This window comes from Eucyclogobius newberryi, unplaced genomic scaffold (assembly GCF_026437365.1).
Source record: "Eucyclogobius newberryi isolate DKJ021-1_F unplaced genomic scaffold, fEucNew1.0.hap1 SCAF_13, whole genome shotgun sequence".
Lineage (NCBI taxonomy): Eukaryota > Metazoa > Chordata > Actinopteri > Gobiiformes > Gobiidae > Eucyclogobius > Eucyclogobius newberryi.
Window position 1 is genome coordinate 31,618,631 of NW_027315757.1, and position 20,986 is coordinate 31,639,616.

At 41.1% G+C, this 20,986-nt stretch overlaps 2 protein-coding genes across 3 annotated transcripts in view; both read left to right on the forward strand.

Annotated features, from left to right (window-relative positions):
* nsfa (N-ethylmaleimide-sensitive factor a) overlaps window positions 1-3,211 on the forward strand; it is a 33,093-nt gene extending 29,882 nt beyond the window's left edge. The window contains exons 20-22 of the mRNA XM_072443531.1: window positions 87-142; window positions 319-364; window positions 2,285-3,211. Coding sequence (XP_072299632.1) covers window positions 87-142; window positions 319-349 — 87 coding nt within the window. The 3' untranslated portion in view covers window positions 350-364; window positions 2,285-3,211. The remainder of the gene's footprint in view (window positions 1-86; window positions 143-318; window positions 365-2,284) is intronic.
* Window positions 3,212-4,365: 1,154 nt separating this feature from the next.
* LOC140358602 (thyroid hormone receptor alpha) overlaps window positions 4,366-20,986 on the forward strand; it is a 96,510-nt gene continuing 79,889 nt past the window's right edge. Inside the window, exon 1 of one of the 2 annotated variants that reach the window (XM_072443532.1) lies at window positions 4,366-4,385. The gene's annotated coding sequence lies outside the window, so the exon portion shown is untranslated. The remainder of the gene's footprint in view (window positions 4,386-20,986) is intronic. The other variant, XM_072443536.1, reaches the window with a different exon arrangement.

A 20,986-nucleotide genomic window follows, 5' to 3' on the forward strand; every position in this document is an offset into this window, starting at 1 on the left:
TCAGGAACCACTTCAACTGCAGAGATAGTCCGTCTAGTCTCTCATAATGAGCTGACATTTGTGTGCCCTTCTGCCTTTTTTTTCAGATGGAACCTGATTACAGAGTGACCAAGTTGCTTACTTTGCTGCGAGACGAGGGAGCGTAAGTATTGTATTGTCATTACAGGAGGAATGTACACAGCCTACGCCGATATCATTTCACTTTTCTCAATTGCCATTTTTTTTCTTGTCCATAATGCCATTACATTGTTAACAGCATATGTATTTCCCAGATACATATTGAGCTGTTTTACATATGATGTATGTTGTAATTACCAGGTTGAATGATGGCGATCAGATCCGTATTTAAGCTGCAATTGTTCTGGTAAGGAAGAAGACTAGCAGCTAGAGGCTAACGGTAGCTCCATGAATAATCTGTTGGCTTTTTTGGAATAGTGTGTGTGTGTTTGTGTTGTGTTTGTGCTTCTGATTTTCTTTGTTTTAATTTTACATCCCATCATCGATAGCTGTAAGTGACTATTCTTTTATGACATTCAACAAAAATAGCTTGACTGATCATTTGTCTATATAATTGTCAATATATAAAAGGTGAATTTACATGAACGCATTACCAACTTGTACATGAACTATGAGGTAGTACAGAGGCTGGTTGTCTTTAGATTCTGTTAATAGCCAAAGGATGTGGAAGATGTGTTAACTTATGAACTAAAGCCTGGACATACAGCGCAAATGACAAGGGTGAATTAATATGCAAAACAAATCTGAAAAAATGTGATCCATAAACGCAAGGCATTGATTTGAACTGGAGCAAGTACATCTTGTCTTTTTTATCATTCAAATATGTATTAAATGATAGTAGAAATAATAAATCCATAGTTTTGATTTGACGAATGATAATACCTGACAACACCTTTTTATTTTGTTAAATTATTATTTTAACGGTCATGAAAATTATGTCTTAATGTCATGGACAGAGGAATTCAGTCATTTTTTTGTCTTGACTAATGTAATAATATGATAAATATTTACCACAGGTTCTATTCCACCAAAATAAGTCATACATAGAAAAACTGGAAAATCCGTCATATGCGCTATAAACATTTAACAAATGCATGCTGCCCGGTGGCCGAGTGGTTGAGCCACAGCACATATGCCGCAGTGCCGTGAGTTCGATGTCCTCCCTTCTCTCTCTCATCGTCTCTCATCGTGCCTCTGTCGGGCACAAAATCTCTAAATAAAATAAATAAAAAATAAACCAATGCATCTTGTTTTAACATTCTCACACATCGACACATCTAAATCCTCTGCATCTGTAACATGAGCGTTTTGCTATTCTTTAGAATGAGTTCAGTTGAGAACACGGTTTATCTTGCAGCCTGAAGCTTGAAGTAGAAAAGGAACAAGGTTAAGTGCCGGCCTTCGAGTCCTTATGGCATTGTCTCCTGAATGAAATATGTCTCTGGTCCAGCCCTCGCCCGCAGCCCCCCCCCCCCCCCCCCCCCCCCCCCCCCGCGGTCCGTGACCCCTGAGTGGTCTCATTTTCTACACGGCCAAAACGATCTCAATCTGAAGTTGGCTGCACAGAACAAGAATAGGACAAACTTATGAAAGGGTTTGGATTTGTCTTAACAGGGTTTATTGTCGGGTACAAAAGGACCAGGGCGAGCTAGAGGGAATGGACTTTATTGCTAACATCTATATCAACTTATAAGAAATGCTACAGATTTTCCCATAAACCAGAGCGTTGCCTACGCTCTTGCACTTCTCATAGTGAAATATAGATTCGGGTAATTGACACGAAATTGTGATTTATTTTTTCATCTCAACTGGAGAAGTTGGTTATTGTGTTTAGTGTGTAGTTTGCAGTCCTTTCCAGCTGTCGTCCTGCCAAGGGACTCTCTCAATGTTGGGTATTTGGTCCAGGGGCACGTGCTCAATGTCAATCAAAGCTAACTAAAAGCTGCATGGAAAAAAAAAAAGGTTCAATGATTAAACTAGAAAAACTTAAGTTGAGCCTAAATTTACTGAATATGTTGAGTACAGATGATTATTCAGTTGCCCAGATGCATCAACAGGAAGTTAAAGAAAAGCTGGAGGTGCTTTTATCATTTTGAGCCTGTTTTAGGCTTAGCAGCACAGGTTCATATAAAGTGTTTAAAATATTATTGTTTCCATGGTTGCAATTGCCCCCGGACGTAGTTGCCGAATATTTTGGGAGCCCCGTCCTGGCACTGAAGCCTCTGCTAAATCCTCACTTTCCTTGTCCTTCTGTCTTGTTTTGCAGTGGTCGAACCTTCTATGAGTAAAACATATCGGCGTCGCTAACGTCATGGTACGAAAAGGTCCAAGAAAGTGCCATGAAGGAGTGGAGCTGTTCTTCCTGCACCACACCGAGGACTACAAAGCATTAATCCAGCATGTTTTAGTACTCTTATCACGTCATTGTTACTGACATATCGCGGCAAAACCACTGGAAGTTGTACTGACAAAAAGACATTGCAATAGGTGATTGTATAAAGTGCTGTTTTGTGCATTGTACGTGAAAAAAAAAGGTATATTTATAGATGTAGTATTTGTTACCGTCCAGTTAGTTAAATTCTTGTTAAAATATGTATCCGCGCAACAGTATAAAGACGTACACAATAATTCTCTATATATGTGAGGCTGTGAGAGGATGATAAATGGTTAAAATAGGTTTATGCAAAAATGTGGACCCTTCAATTGTGTAAATATTATATATATGGACAAATATAACAAAACTAAAATAAGTTGTCTATTTTGTTCATTATTAGTATGACTTAGCCTTACGCTTATGGAGATGTTGGTAATATAGTGGAAGTTATGTCAGAGTGGTGGTCTGTCTGTCCACAGTACAGTTCAGTCTAGTTAGTGTAGCCATGGCAATGTCAGTGTTTTAAAAAAATCAGTTCAGCACTTTGGATTAAACATTTTAGTATTGATTTGAGCGCTCGCTGCTGCATGTGTCCAGTGTGTGGGTGTAATGTATGGCTGTGTGGTGAATCAACATGTTTGTTCAAATGTGAGAATGGTTTACTTGTTCATTTTTTCCTCCATGTTTTGTGTCAAGTGCTTCTCGTCTCAAGTTCTTGTTCCGTTCAAAGCATTGATAACTATATATGTATGTGTGTGTAAATATCAGTTAATGTGCAGATGTATTACTGCAATAAAAACGACTGATGCAAAGAGGAAACACAGGCTTTGTCTCCTTATGAATATTTTACGGACGCACAATTGCTCCCCTGGTTTATAGTGTAAACATGTCTTATTTTATGCATAGACCCCGGTTTTTAAGCAGTCTTAGCACTTGCATCTTTGTAGAATATTAACATGAAAGACATTACTGATTACTATGTGTAGCAATAACATGCACTTTTTACAAGATGTGAAAAATAGTACAACACGTCTTAGAGACCTTAGATTATTATCGTAAAAGTAAAAAATAAAATACTCATTTGACACATCTATTTGTAGCTACATGTCCTCGAACAGGCTGTAGTTTCTGCTCCAACTAGCCGTATGTCTATAAATAATAAATTTGAATTTATAATTTTCCATGCCCTATTTTCTTGACGATCAAACATAAAAATGAGAAATAGATTATGTCACAACTACTAGACCACTATCATAACATGTTTATAACAATATAGCTTACTCATTGAGCTTATATTCTCCATCAATTTTAATTTCATAAGTATGCAATTATGTATGTATTATTTTTCCATTTGATAGGCATAATGTTGGTCTCTTGAGGACACACTGTGCTCTATATCATAAACTGTGTAAACTATATCATAACATTCCCTGTGAGACACGCGACTCTGGACCGTGCCCCATCAACAAGTGCACCGCTCCGTCCCGCCACTAGAGCGCGCTGCGGAGGCTCCTCCCCGTGAGGAACCCTCTCCGTCGTCAGCTGAGCAGCCCCCGCCCGCGCCTCCCGCTCGTCCCGCTCCTGACCCGCATTCACCCGTACTGTAAAGACCGGGGGAGGACCGCGCGAGCACAGGAAGCTAATAACCTCTGTAGACTTTCCGCGCACTCCGTGGCCATGGCCTTGGAAGTCCCGGGCCGCCGCTGCGCTCTCGTCTCCGCTCAGCCCACGGCCGCGAGTGTTTAAAGGGGCTTTTTTTTTTTTTTTTTTTGAGAGACGCGGACCGGGAAAGGGGACGCGGCTCGCGCTCGGGAAACGTAAGCTAGCTGTTATTACTCCGCGTATCAACGTGATTTCCAACCCGGGGCACGTGTCACCGCCGCCTCTTGTGTGTTCCAGGTTTCCCCCCCCGGCTCGAGGCGGAACAGCGAGCAAGTGTCGTTTTACGGCGGTTGAACGCAGCGAGACGGCTTTATGGGGACGACGGCGCAAGGTGAGTTACTGTCCTCACGTCAACCCGGCCACGGCGCCTACAGGTTCATGCAGAGCAGCCAATTAACTCCCTCACAGCCGGCGACCTGCGGGGAAAGTCTCCCCCCGCACCTGAAGCATGAGACTCACGGTGCAACGTGTGTGTGAGAGAGCTCCATGCATTATTATAACCATGCATTATTATAACCATGCATTATTATAACCATGCATTATTACAACCATGCATTATTACAACCATGCATTATTATAACCATGCATTATTACAACCATGCATTATTACAACCATGCATTATTATAACCATGCATTATTACAACCATGCATTATTACAACCATGCATTATTACAACCATGCATTATTATAACCATGCATTATTACAACCATGCATTATTACAACCATGCATTATTATAACCATGCATTATTACAACCATGCATTATTACAACCATGCATTATTATAACCATGCATTATTACAACCATGCATTATTACAACCATGCATTATTATAACCATGCATTATTACAACCATGCATTATTACAACCATGCATTATTATAACCATGCATTATTACAACCATGCATTATTATAACCATGCATTATTACAACCATGCATTATTACAACCATGCATTATTACAACCATGCATTATTATAACCATGCATTATTACAACCATGCATTATTATAACCATGCATTATTACAACCATGCATTATTACAACCATGCATTATTACAACCATGCATTATTATAACCATGCATTATTACAACCATGCATTATTACAACCATGCATTATTATAACCATGCATTATTACAACCATGCATTATTATAACCATGCATTATTACAACCATGCATTATTATAACCATGCATTATTATAACCATGCATTATTACAACCATGCATTATTATAACCATGCATTATTATAACCATGCATTATTATAACCATGCATTATTACAACCATGCATTATTATAACCATGCATTATTACAACCATGCATTATTATAACCATGCATTATTACAACCATGCATTATTATAACCATGCATTATTACAACCATGCATTATTACAACCATGCATTATTACAACCATGCATTATTATAACCATGCATTATTACAACCATGCATTATTACAACCATGCATTATTATAACCATGCATTATTACAACCATGCATTATTACAACCATGCATTATTACAACCATGCATTATTACAACCATGCATTATTATAACCATGCATTATTACAACCATGCATTATTACAACCATGCATTATTACAACCATGCATTATTATAACCATGCATTATTATAACCATGCATTATTATAACCATGCATTATTACAACCATGCATTATTATAACCATGCATTATTACAACCATGCATTATTATAACCATGCATTATTACAACCATGCATTATTATAACCATGCATTATTACAACCATGCATTATTATAACCATGCATTATTACAACCATGCATTATTATAACCATGCATTATTACAACCATGCATTATTATAACCATGCATTATTACAACCATGCATTATTACAACCATGCATTATTACAACCATGCATTATTACAACCATGCATTATTATAACCATGCATTATTACAACCATGCATTATTACAACCATGCATTATTACAACCATGCATTTTTATAACCATGCATTATTACAACCATGCATTATTATAACCATGCATTATTATAACCATGCATTATTACAACCATGCATTATTATAACCATGCATTATTATAACCATGCATTATTACAACCATGCATTATTATAACCATGCATTATTATAACCATGCATTATTATAACCATGCATTATTATAACCATGCATTATTATAACCATGCATTATTACAACCATGCATTATTACAACCATGCATTATTATAACCATGCATTATTACAACCATGCATTATTATATCCATGCATTATTACAACCATGCATTATTATAACCATGCATTATTACAACCATGCATTATTATAACCATGCATTATTACAACCATGCATTATTACAACCATGCATTATTATAACCATGCATTATTACAACCATGCATTATTATAACCATGCATTATTATAACCATGCATTATTACAACCATGCATTATTATAACCATGCATTATTATAACCATGCATTATTACAACCATGCATTATTACAACCATGCATTATTACAACCATGCATTATTATAACCATGCATTATTACAACCATGCATTATTACAACCATGCATTATTACAACCATGCATTATTACAACCATGCATTATTATAACCATGCATTATTATAACCATGCATTATTACAACCATGCATTATTATAACCATGCATTATTATAACCATGCATTATTACAACCATGCATTATTATAACCATGCATTATTATATCCATGCATTATTATAACCATGCATTATTACAACCATGCATTATTATAACCATGCATTATTACAACCATGCATTATTATAACCATGCATTATTATATCCATGCATTATTATAACCATGCATTATTATAACCATGCATTATTATAACCATGCATTATTACAACCATGCATTATTATAACCATGCATTATTATAACCATGCATTATTATAACCATGCATTATTATAACCATGCATTATTATAACCATGCATTATTACAACCATGCATTATTATAACCATGCATTATTACAACCATGCATTATTATAACCATGCATTATTACAACCATGCATTATTACAACCATGCATTATTACAACCATGCATTATTACAACCATGCATTATTATAACCATGCATTATTACAACCATGCATTATTATAACCATGCATTATTATATCCATGCATTATTACAACCATGCATTATTATAACCATGCATTATTATATCCATGCATTATTATAACCATGCATTATTATAACCATGCATTATTACAACCATGCATTATTATAACCATGCATTATTACAACCATGCATTATTACAACCATGCATTATTATAACCATGCATTATTACAACCATGCATTATTATAACCATGCATTATTACAACCATGCATTATTATAACCATGCATTATTATATCCATGCATTATTACAACCATGCATTATTATAACCATGCATTATTATATCCATGCATTATTATAACCATGCATTATTATATCCATGCATTATTATAACCATGCATTATTACAACCATGCATTATTACAACCATGCATTATTATAACCATGCATTATTATAACCATGCATTATTATAACCATGCATTATTACAACCATGCATTATTATAACCATGCATTATTACAACCATGCATTATTATAACCATGCATTATTACAACCATGCATTATTATAACCATGCATTATTACAACCATGCATTATTACAACCATGCATTATTACAACCATGCATTATTACAACCATGCATTATTATAACCATGCATTATTATATCCATGCATTATTACAACCATGCATTATTATAACCATGCATTATTACAACCATGCATTATTATAACCATGCATTATTACAAACATGCATTATTATAACCATGCATTATTACAACCATGCATTATTATAACCATGCATTATTACAACCATGCATTATTACAACCATGCATTATTACAACCATGCATTATTACAACCATGCGTTATTACAACCATGCGTTATTATATCCATGCATTATTCACCTTTAGACCCCTTTTACCTGTGTTGACGTGTGTGTTATTGTGTCAAAGTGAGTGAGATGTCCTCAGAGATAAGGTGCAGGGCTGGGTGCAAACTGCCTGCCACTTGTGCTGGTGTTTCCTGCATGCATTTCTCTATAATTCTCTATATGTGATTTGTCCACATTCCGATGCTGTGACATGGCCCCGAGTTTGGCCCTGCTTTTGTGCCAAACTGCTTCTATTTGAGCCGTGTCTTGTGTGTTGCAAGATTGGCATAACGTATAGAATGTGGGTTTGGCAAATGTAGGGTTAGGACGAGGCGGCTGAGGGAAGGACACAGTGTACAAAGTGTGTCTGCAGCTTTTTATGTTGTTGGAGAGTTTGTTTCATAGCTGCTATAGAGAGGCTGTAAAGAGTTTTTACAGTTACGGTAAACACACTTTTAAAATATGATCCCTTTTGAATATAGTTTAAGATCTGAGCTAAAACTGCTTTTGTGTTCGTGTTTATTTATAGTGGCGGTTATATGACATTATGGCTCGTCCTGTCCTGACATGTTTGTATTGTTTGTACGCTGAAAAAGGGCATACGTTTTGTACACATGGACTTTACTGTGCGCCAGAGGAAAAAACAGTAATAATCTACCACAAGTCGAGTACTTAGTGACACACATGGAGCACACGCAGAACAGTTAAACCAGAAAACCGGTTTGGAATATTCACCGCAGCGCTGTGTGTGGCTGTGTGTGACTTGCAAATGAGTGGAGCTGGATGAACTTTGTGGAGTAATCTGTAAGTTTACGACATAATAAATAGTACAATACAAAACAATGTAAAGTTGTAAAGAAACATATTGTATCTAACGCTACTAGCATTCATATTTGTGGTTATATATCATATTTGTGGTTGTATATTTGCATAACTGTGGTGGTTGCTTGAGCTGCTTGGAATTGAAAAAGGTTTGGGAATAAGACGATGTTATTAACAAGTCACAAATGATTTAACTTATTATTATTTTTGCATGTATGGCTCAGAGATTGTTGGACAAATGGGTGTGAAGTTGAATGTTCTGGTTGCTGCACACTTGTTGGGATTAGGGATGTCCCAGTATGACAGTTTAGTGTTCAGATGTTCAGTGAAAAAACATCACAATTGAATGATTATTATTCACTATTATTGAAACTGTGTCCAAACAACAGTGAAATATTGAATTTCTGTTTTTTCATTTAACTTTCTGACAGACGAAATAAAGTACAATTTGACAAAAACAGCCAGATAGAAAGTTATTTACATTGTATTTACATTATTGACATTATTTTTAGGACTATAACTTACACTAATACGACTTAATTCAGCTTCTAAAATGGGCAGCGTTATAATTTGTTGATTCTTACACTGATATTGTGAGCTGAATAAACACGATTATCGATAATCTTGACGTTCCTTGTTGGGCTAAACAATAGTTTCTTGCAGTTCACCCGGTTCTGATGACACGGCACAATTATCAAGCGCTCCACTCGTTTCCTTCAAACTGCACCGCTGCTGAAATAAAAAGTATTTCCCTGTTCACATGCCATCGTGCAACGTTTGTTTCTCCGGTTATTTTGATTGACAGCAACATTTATTTAGAGTTATCAGTCTATATCTTCGCTCCCCTCTTGTTTTTATAGCACAAAAAGGACATTTAAGTTTGTCTTTGACTTCTTTTTATTTATTTTATTCATTTCAGGGACAGTGCATATTCATAAAAATGTCTGTAAACATAACATTGGATCGGCTGGATTGAAAAATGCTTCTTACCAGCAGAGGGAAGGTTAATGTGTGCTTGTTTGTTTGTCTGTTTGTTTGTTTGTTTGTTTGTTTGTTTGTGTACATTGACTGTGCGCACTAAGCTCGTGCGCCGGCAGCCAGACGTGACCTCTTTTGACGTCCGCCGCAGCTCTCACCCCCTCCTCCTCCTTTTATTCCAGCGTCCTGGTTTTTTCCAAGGCTTAATGTATAGAGAGTGGAGGAGGGAGGAGTGGAGGGGGCAAAGGAAGCACGCCTCCCTCTCTCCCCAGCTCCCCCCGGCCCCTGTCTGAGAGCGGGCTCCTGAGGCAGCTGTTAGCCCCCGTAGCCCTTTTATAATTATTCTTTTATTTTCCTTTATTAAAAATTGGCTTAAAACAAAACAAACATTGACAGACTATACGTACCACGACAGAGTACAGTACACAGAGACAATACAGCAATATAAAACAGGTTGAGGTTTGTAATACAGAGAGCAACATGAATGGAAAATGTCCCATGTACTGTACTTTTCAGGTTATAGAGCGCTCCTGAGTTAAAGCTGCTTCGGGCCGCACCTGTCAATAACTGACGTCTTCTTCTAGTGTGTCAAATGCTTGTGCTCGTGCTTGTGCTTGATTGCCCCCCGGTGGCCGTTAGCCAGTAAAAATCTACAGATTAACCGCACCGTAATGAGCGCAGGGTTCAAACATTGGGGAAAGTAGCTGCTTAAAGTCCGTGAAGTACAGTACTTCTAGTGCTGATGTTTTTGTTCCAGCCCATGTTTAAGGAGCTTATGTAATTGTGCTAATCATATAACAATAACTTGAAGAGGGGATGGCTATTTTCCTAATAAAATCATACATTATACATTCCAGATCTTTATTCTTGTGATGAAAGACTGTTATATTTTCATATGTTTCATATATTTTACAAAGTTTTTATTAAGTGTTTATACGAGTTTTACTATTAGCGAAGTTTTCTCTGCAATATATTGTTCTAACTGTTTCCATAGTTGAAAACAGGGTTTATAATCGTTAAAAGAGATGTTTTAGTTTTTCCTTCTTCTTTTTGGCAAAAGTGCAGTGCACAAGTGAAATGTTTATCATTTTAGAGATGAGGAAATTGGTGGGATAAATATTGTGTATATTTTTCCATTGCATTTGTCTGTTTGTTTGACTTTGTTGTTTAAGCAATAGTCAAAAGACGTTCTCCCATCTTATATCAACAAACTGGGCAGCCCAGTATGCCATACTGGTGTGGATCATGTGTCCATCATTAGTAGTGTCTTTCTAATATGCTTATTAGTACACTTTTTTATCTTTGATGTCTATTCCATTAATTAACAGATTGTGTGTTTTTTCTGAAGTCCTTTCATCAGCTCAATCATCCTTTGGAATACTTTGAAATACATCATTATATTCTTGAGGTTTTACAGGACAATTGTACTTGTTGATAAAACACTCACTGAACTGCACTGACAATTATATTTTAGTAGAAATTGTAAACCTCCGATCTCACTGAAAATGCTGTTGGGAATAAAATACCAAATTGAGTATTTCCTTCCTTAAGCATTCTTGAACCCATTTTAATTTGAAGGTGTTATTTAAATCTTCAAAATCCAAGAGTTCAAGTCCTCCCTCTTCTTTGGATCTGGTTAATCATTATTTTCTGATATAGTGACGTGGATTTTTCCATACAAAGTTTATAAAAAGTTTGTTAGTCGTATTACAGGTTGGAGATTCTTTCTTCGTGACCAGAAGAGGCTTTTTCTAAAGTCAGTACCTCCTTTTTCGCTTTTTTGAATTCTTTGAGAAGAGACTCTGACTGTTGCTTCATTGCTCTTGTAATTGCAAAAGAGACGGTTCATTTCTCACTTTTTTTGTTTTTTTGTTGTTTCTTTACTTTTAGTTGGGCTTGAGGGTGAGTAACCCAGCGCTTATGCTCATCTGCATGTACACTCCTTCATCCTTATCAAAGTCTGATACGCTCGATAACTGACACGGTGTAGTCTGGTAATTGAGAACTACACCGTTTGCGCACACCGCTCGATCACAGCGTCCTGTCGCTCCCTCGTTCAGCCTCTTTGTTTGCCCCCGTGCACAAGTTTCACTCTGAGGACCTGTTTGTGTGTCACTAGAGTGTGACGTGTGTTAGCCCCCCTTTCCCCAGAGGACCACAGCCTGCTGCCCATGATGTCACGGGACGTAAAGGAGGGCGGGGCTTAAGAGCTGGCGGAGTAGGCGGCATTGAACTCGCACAGGTTCATGTGTTTACACTGTGGGAATGTGAGCGGCACAAGGTGAGATGAGCTCAAAGCACGATCTGGGCATGTCTCTTATTGATCCTTATTGTTACAACATGTTACACTGTGCGTGAGTAATAACCGTGGAACATATAGAATTATGTTTCAAAGCCAGGACAGATTTAGACTGGAGAGACTAGGGTTCATGTTCCCTATATTTAAAGGTGGGCCTATATGACATGTAGACCTTTTATAGATCTGATTTATTAGCGAGTAGATGATCGATGGAACAGTTAATGAAAGAAATTCATGTATAATAGCAACCTTGTATTTTGTGCTTAAAGGTGAACAAAACTATGACTGTTTATCTTGTCTTTTATCTCTTATCCATTCTCTTTACCAAGGACAACGGCCCCGCTCTAGTTTTATGAAACCATTGTAAAAACAACACACAACGCTATAAGCAAGCTTAATCAACTGTCTTGCAATTTGGTCTCATGTTATGTTATGAACTGCTGAATAAAATGTTCACTTTGAATGTCATTTACCCTGGATATCAGTGTATGCATTTTCAAAAGCTGACCATTTCTTCTGGCACTTAAAGTGCTTGTGATTGCATTAAATTTTAATTCAGTCCTTGTAGCGAGCGCAGCAGTGGCAAACATTCTCAAACACTCCACTAATCTGCCACGATAAAACTGTTTGGAAATAAACAGCTCTAATTGGCCTGGTTATGCTGATTAATAAGATCCTCTGCTCAAAGTCATCTGCAGACAGCAAACTGGACAACAACAACAACAACAGCAACAACAGCAACAACAGCAACAACAGCAATAATAACAATAAAGCACAACCCACATTCATTATTGTTACTTTGGATGAATGCTTATTCTGACTAAATGTTTTGTATGTTGCATTTTGATTAGATCATACTTTGACTTAGTTGTATTGCGAGCCATGGCGATAATGGCATTTGCACTAAAAATACACTGGGGCACAACACAAACGAGTGCACTCTGTATTACTGCGCTTTTACTCTATACAACCTCACTGTTAGCTGAAAATGTGATGACAAATACTGATTTTTCTTGTTTCAGTGCTCAGAGTTGTCGTTATCTCCTGTGTGTACATTCAGTTGTAAAACCGGCCAGACTGCTTCCTATAAAAGCACACCATGTTACAGCCTTAAGGCTTTTGATCCTACCTTCCGCAGAATCTTCTGTTATTCGTGGGAAAATCAGGAAGATGGTTTTCCTTGGCAGCTAATCATGTCTTTCCAAACACTGTAGCAGGAGAGAAATGTGCACGGATCAGACAAACTGTCTGTCAGCCCAGAAGAACCCTCGTCTGTTAAGATATTTCAGAAAAGGCTCTCAAAAAAATATTAGAAAAGGGTTTAAATGAGTTACGTGGCACTATCGCTGAGGCCTGTGCCAGAACATGAAAGCCTACAGCCTAATTTTGGATGAACAAAGCAATGGTTTCAAGACCCACATTTGTTAGACTAAACTTAGTATCAGTAGACACTTGACAGTCATTTTAAGCATCCCAAAAATCTTTTAATGTGAGTACATTCAGTGACAAATAATGATAACATCACAGCATTAGTTACAGGTCCTGAAGATAAATCTGTCAGTTGCATTAGAAGTTCTTTGTCTCTTGGCTCATTGATAAAGCTAATTATTGTAACATCATCAGTGCCACGCTGCGTCTGCAGTGTCTAGCATCACAAATGAGTTTGAAGAAAAGCGCCAGGGAACAGTGCATTCCAGAGGCTGAAACTCCACAAATAATGACTGAGGATGGACACAGTGTTACTTATCACATGTACCAAAATAACATAATGTTCATGAAAATCTTGGGATGTAGTGCTGGTCACTGTGGTGATAAAAAGCTAATTGTGAATCTGCTATTTTGGTCACACTGTAATATTGTGATTGTCTGTGCTCAAAAGCCCACTTTTCCCACTCTCCCTGTGCACAGCCTATGTCAGGCTCTGAGTGACTGGCAGGTGGATTCAACCAATCACAGTGAAGTGTAAACTTTCAGAAGAAGCAGAGGGCTTAGTTGCTTCTTTTAGGGTCAGCACTAGCCCATAGACGGAATCGACACGGAAGTTATTGGTCCGGAAGTTACAGAGTCCAATATGGCGGCCCTCGTGGCGACCCAAATCACTTGCGGTTAGAGACAAGGCGTCTTCACCGTTTTGCGACACATGGTAGGTACATTTTCTGTCTTGCAGCAGAAAGTCTCCAGATGTGTTGGCCGGTGGTTAAGGACATGGCTTGTGGCAGTGGTCCCCAAACTACGGCCCGTGGGCCGCACTCGGCCCGCTGGGCCTTTCAATCTGGCCCGCCAAGCTTGTCCAAGTTATATTAAAAAATAATTTGAATTTTTCTTTTTTTTTTTTTTTAGCAAATGTCGGAGTCAAACTCTGTGGCTGGCCGTTCACTTTACCTTTCGCTTGTAATGCCCACATTTCCCCATGAGATGTCACTGTTCCGTCTAAACTGCGCACCGCTCGCACATGAGATCTATGGCGAGAAGAAAATAAAATTTACCACAAACGGCCACCGGGGCCAATCAAGCAGGAAGCGCAAGTGTTTGACACACTGAAGAAGACTCTTGTGGACAGTAGAAGCACTGTCCAGGGGACACGTTGTGTTCTCTACATTTTTAGTTTCAAAGCGCTGTGTGTTTTATTACAATCAGAATCATATTCACTGAGAAATTAGTCTTATTAGCGCAGCGCGGACCGCGGCCCGAGGCGCAGCGCGGACCGCGGCCCGAGGCGCAGCGCGGACCGCGGCCCGAGGCGCAGCGCGGAAATGGTCTTGAAGTGGCACATTTTGGAGCAGTTGATGAGCATAAAGTCACAGCAAGAAGCAAAAGAAGCATCAACCTGGACAAAGTGTCCAACCACTGGAGACGTGAGAAGGACAGAAATGCAAAACTGTAACATTAAAGTCAAAATGTTTGCATATTCTGGAGACATTTATTAAGATTTTTTATTCATGGAAATTAATCATTCCATGCTGTTACTACTAGATCATTTATGGGTAGAAGAAATGCTAATAAAAACTTTAATGCTTCACTGAAGGAAACAAAACCTCCGGAGGACGCACAGAAGATGCTGGTCTTGTTTGGCTCGACCTACATAAGAGAGACATTCAGTGTCATGAACATGAACAAAGCCCGTCACAGATCCAGCTTCACTGACCAACACCAAAGGATCGATCCTGAGAATTGCCACAACAAAACTTACACCAGACTTTGATGCAAAACAGGGAGATCAGCAACACTGTTCCCACTGAAAGTGAAGGTCAATTTTCCTGCTGTGTTTATTCAACTGAAATGTAATTAAAATAATCATTATTTAATGCATTTGGAAAACAATTAGTACATTGAGCCTTGCATTTGTTGCTTTGTTACAAGTTACAGGTCAAATCTTGCCTGTAATTTATAGTAATTCATTAGTTCACACAAACACACCATATTTTCCTGGCCCGGCCCCTCGGCCAAATTTTAGAACCCAATGTGGCCCTCGAGTCAAAAAGTTTGGGGACCACTGGCTTGTGGTGTAGGATATCATGGGTACGAATCCCACATGGAGCAGATTTTATTTCGAGATTAAACTTTTTAAACTTATAGATTGCACAGTCTCACAGGTGAGCAAACATTTACATTTTTTTCTCCTAACTACTACAAAAACTTAGGGTTAGGGGTTAGGGTTAGGGGTTAGGGGTTAGGGTTAGGGTTAGAGGTTAGGGTTAGGGGTTAGGGTTAGGGTTAGGGGTTAGGGTTAGGGGTTAGGGGTTAACCCAAGAGAGAAAATGATGGCCTGAGCTGTAACAGCGGGTCCGGTCTGGTAGTCGCCATGTTGGATTTGTCCTGATTCTGTCTATGGGCTAGTGCTGACTCTTCTTATTGGCTGCATTAAACTATGAAAAATGGAAGAAAATGTCATATGGACATACGTTGTCCTGCATTTACTCTCTTAAAGATGTGTATGTGGCAGGACAGTCCAGACTGCACAAATCAGATTTGGAGGAGCCCATTAGCGACCACAACTTGCAGTGATTCTGATTGGCTCATGGAGTTGGCACACTTTCAGTCACACTTTCTGTGCTGGTGGGATTGTTTTGGTTCTTGAGAATGAAAAGGGCTGTACAGCAATGATACTATACTACTATCTCTCCCCCATCACACATAATAACACATACATTTATTTATATGGCAGAGGCAGTGGACTTCAATGACCTTTTCTGTAAATGCACCAAATTAACATACAGCTTAGTAAAAGACAGAACATGAATTGGAGATGAGACACAATAAATGATGGTGTCAATGGGAGCAGTGCTAGTTCTCAATTATCCATTTTGTTTGAGTTCTCTCATCTCTAATGCCCCCTCTGAGTGGCACTGTGCTGCCCCCTCTGAGTGGGACTGTGCTGCCCCCTCTGAGTTGGACTATGCTGCCCCCTCTGAGTGGGACTGTGCTGCCCCCCCTGAGTGGGACTGTGCTGCCCCCCCCTCTGAGTGGGACTGTGCTGCCCCCTCTGAGTGGGACTATGCTGCCCCCTCTGAGTGGGACTGTGCTGCCCCCTCTGAGTGGGACTATGCTGCCCCCTCTGAGTGGGACTGTGCTGCCCCCTCTGAGTGGCACTGTGCTGCCCCCGCTGAGTGGGACTGTGCTGCCCCCTCTGAGTGGGACTGTGCTGCCCCCTCTGAGTGGCACTGTGCTGCCCCCGCTGAGTGGGACTGTGCTACCCCCTCTGAGTGGGACTGTGCTGCCCCCTCTGAGTGGGACTGTGCTGCCCCCTCTGCGTGGGACTATGCTGCCCCCTGTGAGTGGGACTATACTGCCCCCTCTGAGTGGGACTGTGCTGCCCCCTCTGCGTGGGACTATGCTGCCCCCTCTGAGTGGGACTATGCTGCCCCCTCTGAGTGGGACTATACTGCCCCCTCTGAGTGGGACTATACTGCCCCCTCTGAGTGGGACTGTAGCGGGGCTCTCTCTCAAAACAATGGCGAAGTCAGATTTCAAGTGCTCAGGTGGATTTATTGTGCCAAAACCGAAGTGCAAAAATAGTGCAACAGTGCAAAAATATATACAGTGAGCAAAAAGGTCCAAAAATCCAAAAACATATATTTACAGAGTTCCAACTATGAGTTCAACTTTAACTTGTTCTCTCTTTTCACTCTCTCTCTTTTACTCTCTCTCTCACACTGTTACCTTCTCTGTTGTTGGAGACAGATTCACCCCCAGCCAAGAGCGGCTCACCTTTATTCCTCACTTGCCCCTCCCACTGATCAAAATAACTAGATAATTCAAATCCCAAATAAACTGACAATAAACTGTTGTGGCCTCTTCCTACAACATAATACATCATTAATTATATACACATGTTCAAAATAAAGCAATATAAACACATAAAATACCCGGTGTCACATGGTCAGCACCACGGCGCGAACAACGCCCATTTAAACTTCCAGGAAGTCCTGGCTCGGTTTCGACCCAACGCGACGCATTGGCGGAGCGCGGCTTCGTGACAAAACAGGTAACAATTGGCGTGTGTATGCTTAGAATGAACCTAACGCGCGCAAGTGTGCACCCTTGGCGGATTAGTGACGGAGGAGTGCAAGGAAAGATGTGTGTGTAGCGTCTGATGCGAATGAATGAAACAGAGGGAAACGCGGGGAGCGGGGAATGTATGAGTGTGTGTTGCAAAGTGCGCGCGGGCATGAAGGGCCGCGCGGTTTCTCAGCAAATAAGCGCCGACACCAGTTAAAGACGGACTGGCTCCGTCACATTATCCCTCCCTTCCGGAAGGTTGACACTGTGGGGCAACCTGGACAAATAATCCGCAACAATGTTCATCTTGCCGGCACGGTGTCGGATGGCGAATCTGAAGGGCTGTAGTGCGAGATACCATCTGGTCAGGCGACTATTATGATCCTTCATAGTGTTGATCCAAGTCAGGGCACTATGATCAGTCTCTAGATCAAATTCTCGTCCGAGCAGGTAGTAGCGCAAGCTCTCCAACGCCCATTTGATTGCAAGGCCCTCTTTCTCGACAGCAAAGTAGCGGGTCTCGCGTGGCAGGAGTTTGCGACTCAAATACAATATTGGACGCTCCTCTCCAGATTCCCCCTGAGTCAGGACTGCTCCGAGGCCAACCATGGAGGCATCCACTTGTACCAAGAAGCGCTTGGTGAAGTCTGGACTCTTCAGCACCGGTGATGAACACAGGTGAGCTTTGAGGGTGTTGAAGGCATTCTCACAGTCCTCGGTCCAGACGACTGGGTTTCGCTGGCCTTTGGCGGTGAGTGCTGTAAGCGGAGTGGCAATCGTTGCGAACTGTGGCACAAACCGTCGGTACCATCCGGCCAACCCCAGAAAGGAACGCACCTCTTTCTTTGTTCGTGGCCTCGGAGATTTCAGGATAGCCTCGACCTTGTCAACCTGAGGCCTCACCTCCCCTCGACCCATCTGATAGCCGAGGTAGCGCGTCTCCTGCCGAGCCCACTCACACTTTGCCGGATTCAGCGTAAGACTGGCTCGCTGGATCTGCTTCAGGACTTGGGAGAGATGTCGGACATGGTCCTCCCAGGTCTCGCTGAAGATGATGACATCGTCGAGATAAGCCGCGCTGAATAGCTCACACCCCTGGAGAACTCGATCCATCAGACGTTGAAACGTAGCAGGTGCTCCATGCAGCCCGAATGGCATCACAGTAAACTGAAACAGTCCAGTTGGTGTTTGAAATGCTGTGTAGGGCCGTTAGGACTTCTCGAGGGGCACTTGCCAGTATCCTTTGCAAAGGTCCAATGTGGTTATGTACTTGGCGGAACCAATCTTCTCAAAAAAGTCATCAATCCTTGGCATTGGGTATGCATCAAATTCAGACACAGAGTTCAGCTTTCGAAAGTCAATACATATCCTGAGTGATCCGTCTTTCTTGAAAACAATCACTACAGGACTGCTCCATTCGGATTTGGAAGGTTCGATGACTCCCAGTCTCAGCATTTCTTGGATCTCATCTTGGAGCTTCCCAACAAGCTGCTGTGGTACACGATATGGTCGCTGTCGGATCGGCTGACCCTCCTTCAGGCGGATAACATGTTCCACCACTGTAGTTCTTCCAGGACTGGCACGGAACAGCGAAGACACTTCTTTGAAGGTCTGGAGTAGCTGTGTGGCTTGCTCAGGAGGAAGATGAGGAAGTGTTGGTCAGTCCCTCCAGTCCCATGTCCGGCTCTTCCCCGTCCTCGTCATCGTCTACTTTCCTGACCAACAGGACTTTTGTTGGAGCTTGGACTGGATGCTCTCTCCACTCCTTCAGTAGGTTGACATGGTACGTCTGCCTGGACTTCTTTTTCTCTGGATGCAGGACCTCGTAGGTGACTGGTCCCATCTTCCGGGTGACAGTGTACGGGCACTGCCATTTTGCTAAAAGTTTATGGGTGGAGGATGGCAGAAGAAGCAGCACCTTCTGACCAGGCTGGAACTCACGACTGCGGGCTTGGCGGTCGTACCAGGTCTTCTGGGCTTTTTGAGCACCTCGTAAGTTCTTCTCTGCCTCCTCCAAGTACTTTGACAGTCTCTCTCGCATTTCAAGTACAAACTTGACAATGCTCCGGTCACTTTGTCGTGCTGGTGGGCCCTCCCATTGTTTGCGTAGAAGGTCCAAAGGCCCCTGAACATCCCAGCCATATAACAGTTCAAATGGAGAAAATCCAGTTGACGCCTGTGGGACCTCTCGATAGGCAAACAAAACAAAGGGTAGCCAACAGTCCCAGTCTTTGCCGGTATCATCCACGAACTTCTGGAGCATCCGCTTCAGTGTCTGGTTAAACCTCTCAACCATTCCATCCGTCTGTGGGTGGTACGGGTGGTTTTGATGGATGAAATGCCCAGTTGCTGCTGGAAAAGGTGCATTAACCGAGATGTGAAGTTGGTGCCTTGGTCCGTGAGAATTTCATCAGGTAATCCAACTCTGGAGAACAGTTGAACAAGCGCTCGAAGGACAGCAGGCGCAGTGATGGTTCTCAGCGGAAAAGCCTCTGGAAATCTGGTGGCATAATCCGAGATGACCAGGATGCACTGATGTCCACTGCTGCTCTTCACCAGGGGCCCCACAATGTCCATCGCAATCCTTCGGAAGGGAGTGGAGATAACTGGAAGAGGCTGCAAAAAGGCACGGTCAGACTTACGCACTGGACATGTTTTCTGACAGGTTGGACATGTAGCGCAATATTTGTGAATGTCAGCATACATGGACGGCCAATAAAATCTAGAACTGACGCGCAATAATGTTTTGTGGCGACCGAGGTGACCTGACCATGGCACTGTGTGTGCTAAATGCATGACAAGGGTCCTACAGCTAAAGGGAACAACAAGACGTTTACATTCATCACTAACGATATACAACACCCCATTGTCAATAATAAACTTCTCTTGACCCAGACAACCTTTAGTTTCTTTTCCCACCTTAGCAAAAATACTTTTCAAAGTAATACCATTGCTTTGCAACAAAGAAACATTTTCAGGTACATCCCACAGAAAAGAATCACAATTTTCAGGATTTAAAGACCACATTTCTTTTTCAAAGCGTCGCTGACGCCGGGATTTCCTTGGCCCTTTGGTGCCTCCCTCACACAGACTACTGTCCAAGTCTGGCAGAGGTTGGACACCGGCTTTCACTTGTGCCCGCGTAAGAACAGAACACGACACATTTCCACGGTCATTATTCCCCCCAGAGTCAACATTCCCAGACAACAGGTCCATCAGAAAAGGTAGGTCCCAACCGAGAATAGCATCCACGGGTAGGTTTTCTACTACTCCCACAGTCACCAGATAGGGCTGGTCTGCAACTGTTATGGTAACCTCCACAGTAGGATAAAGGTGGCTATCCTCGTGCACACACAAAATGTCCA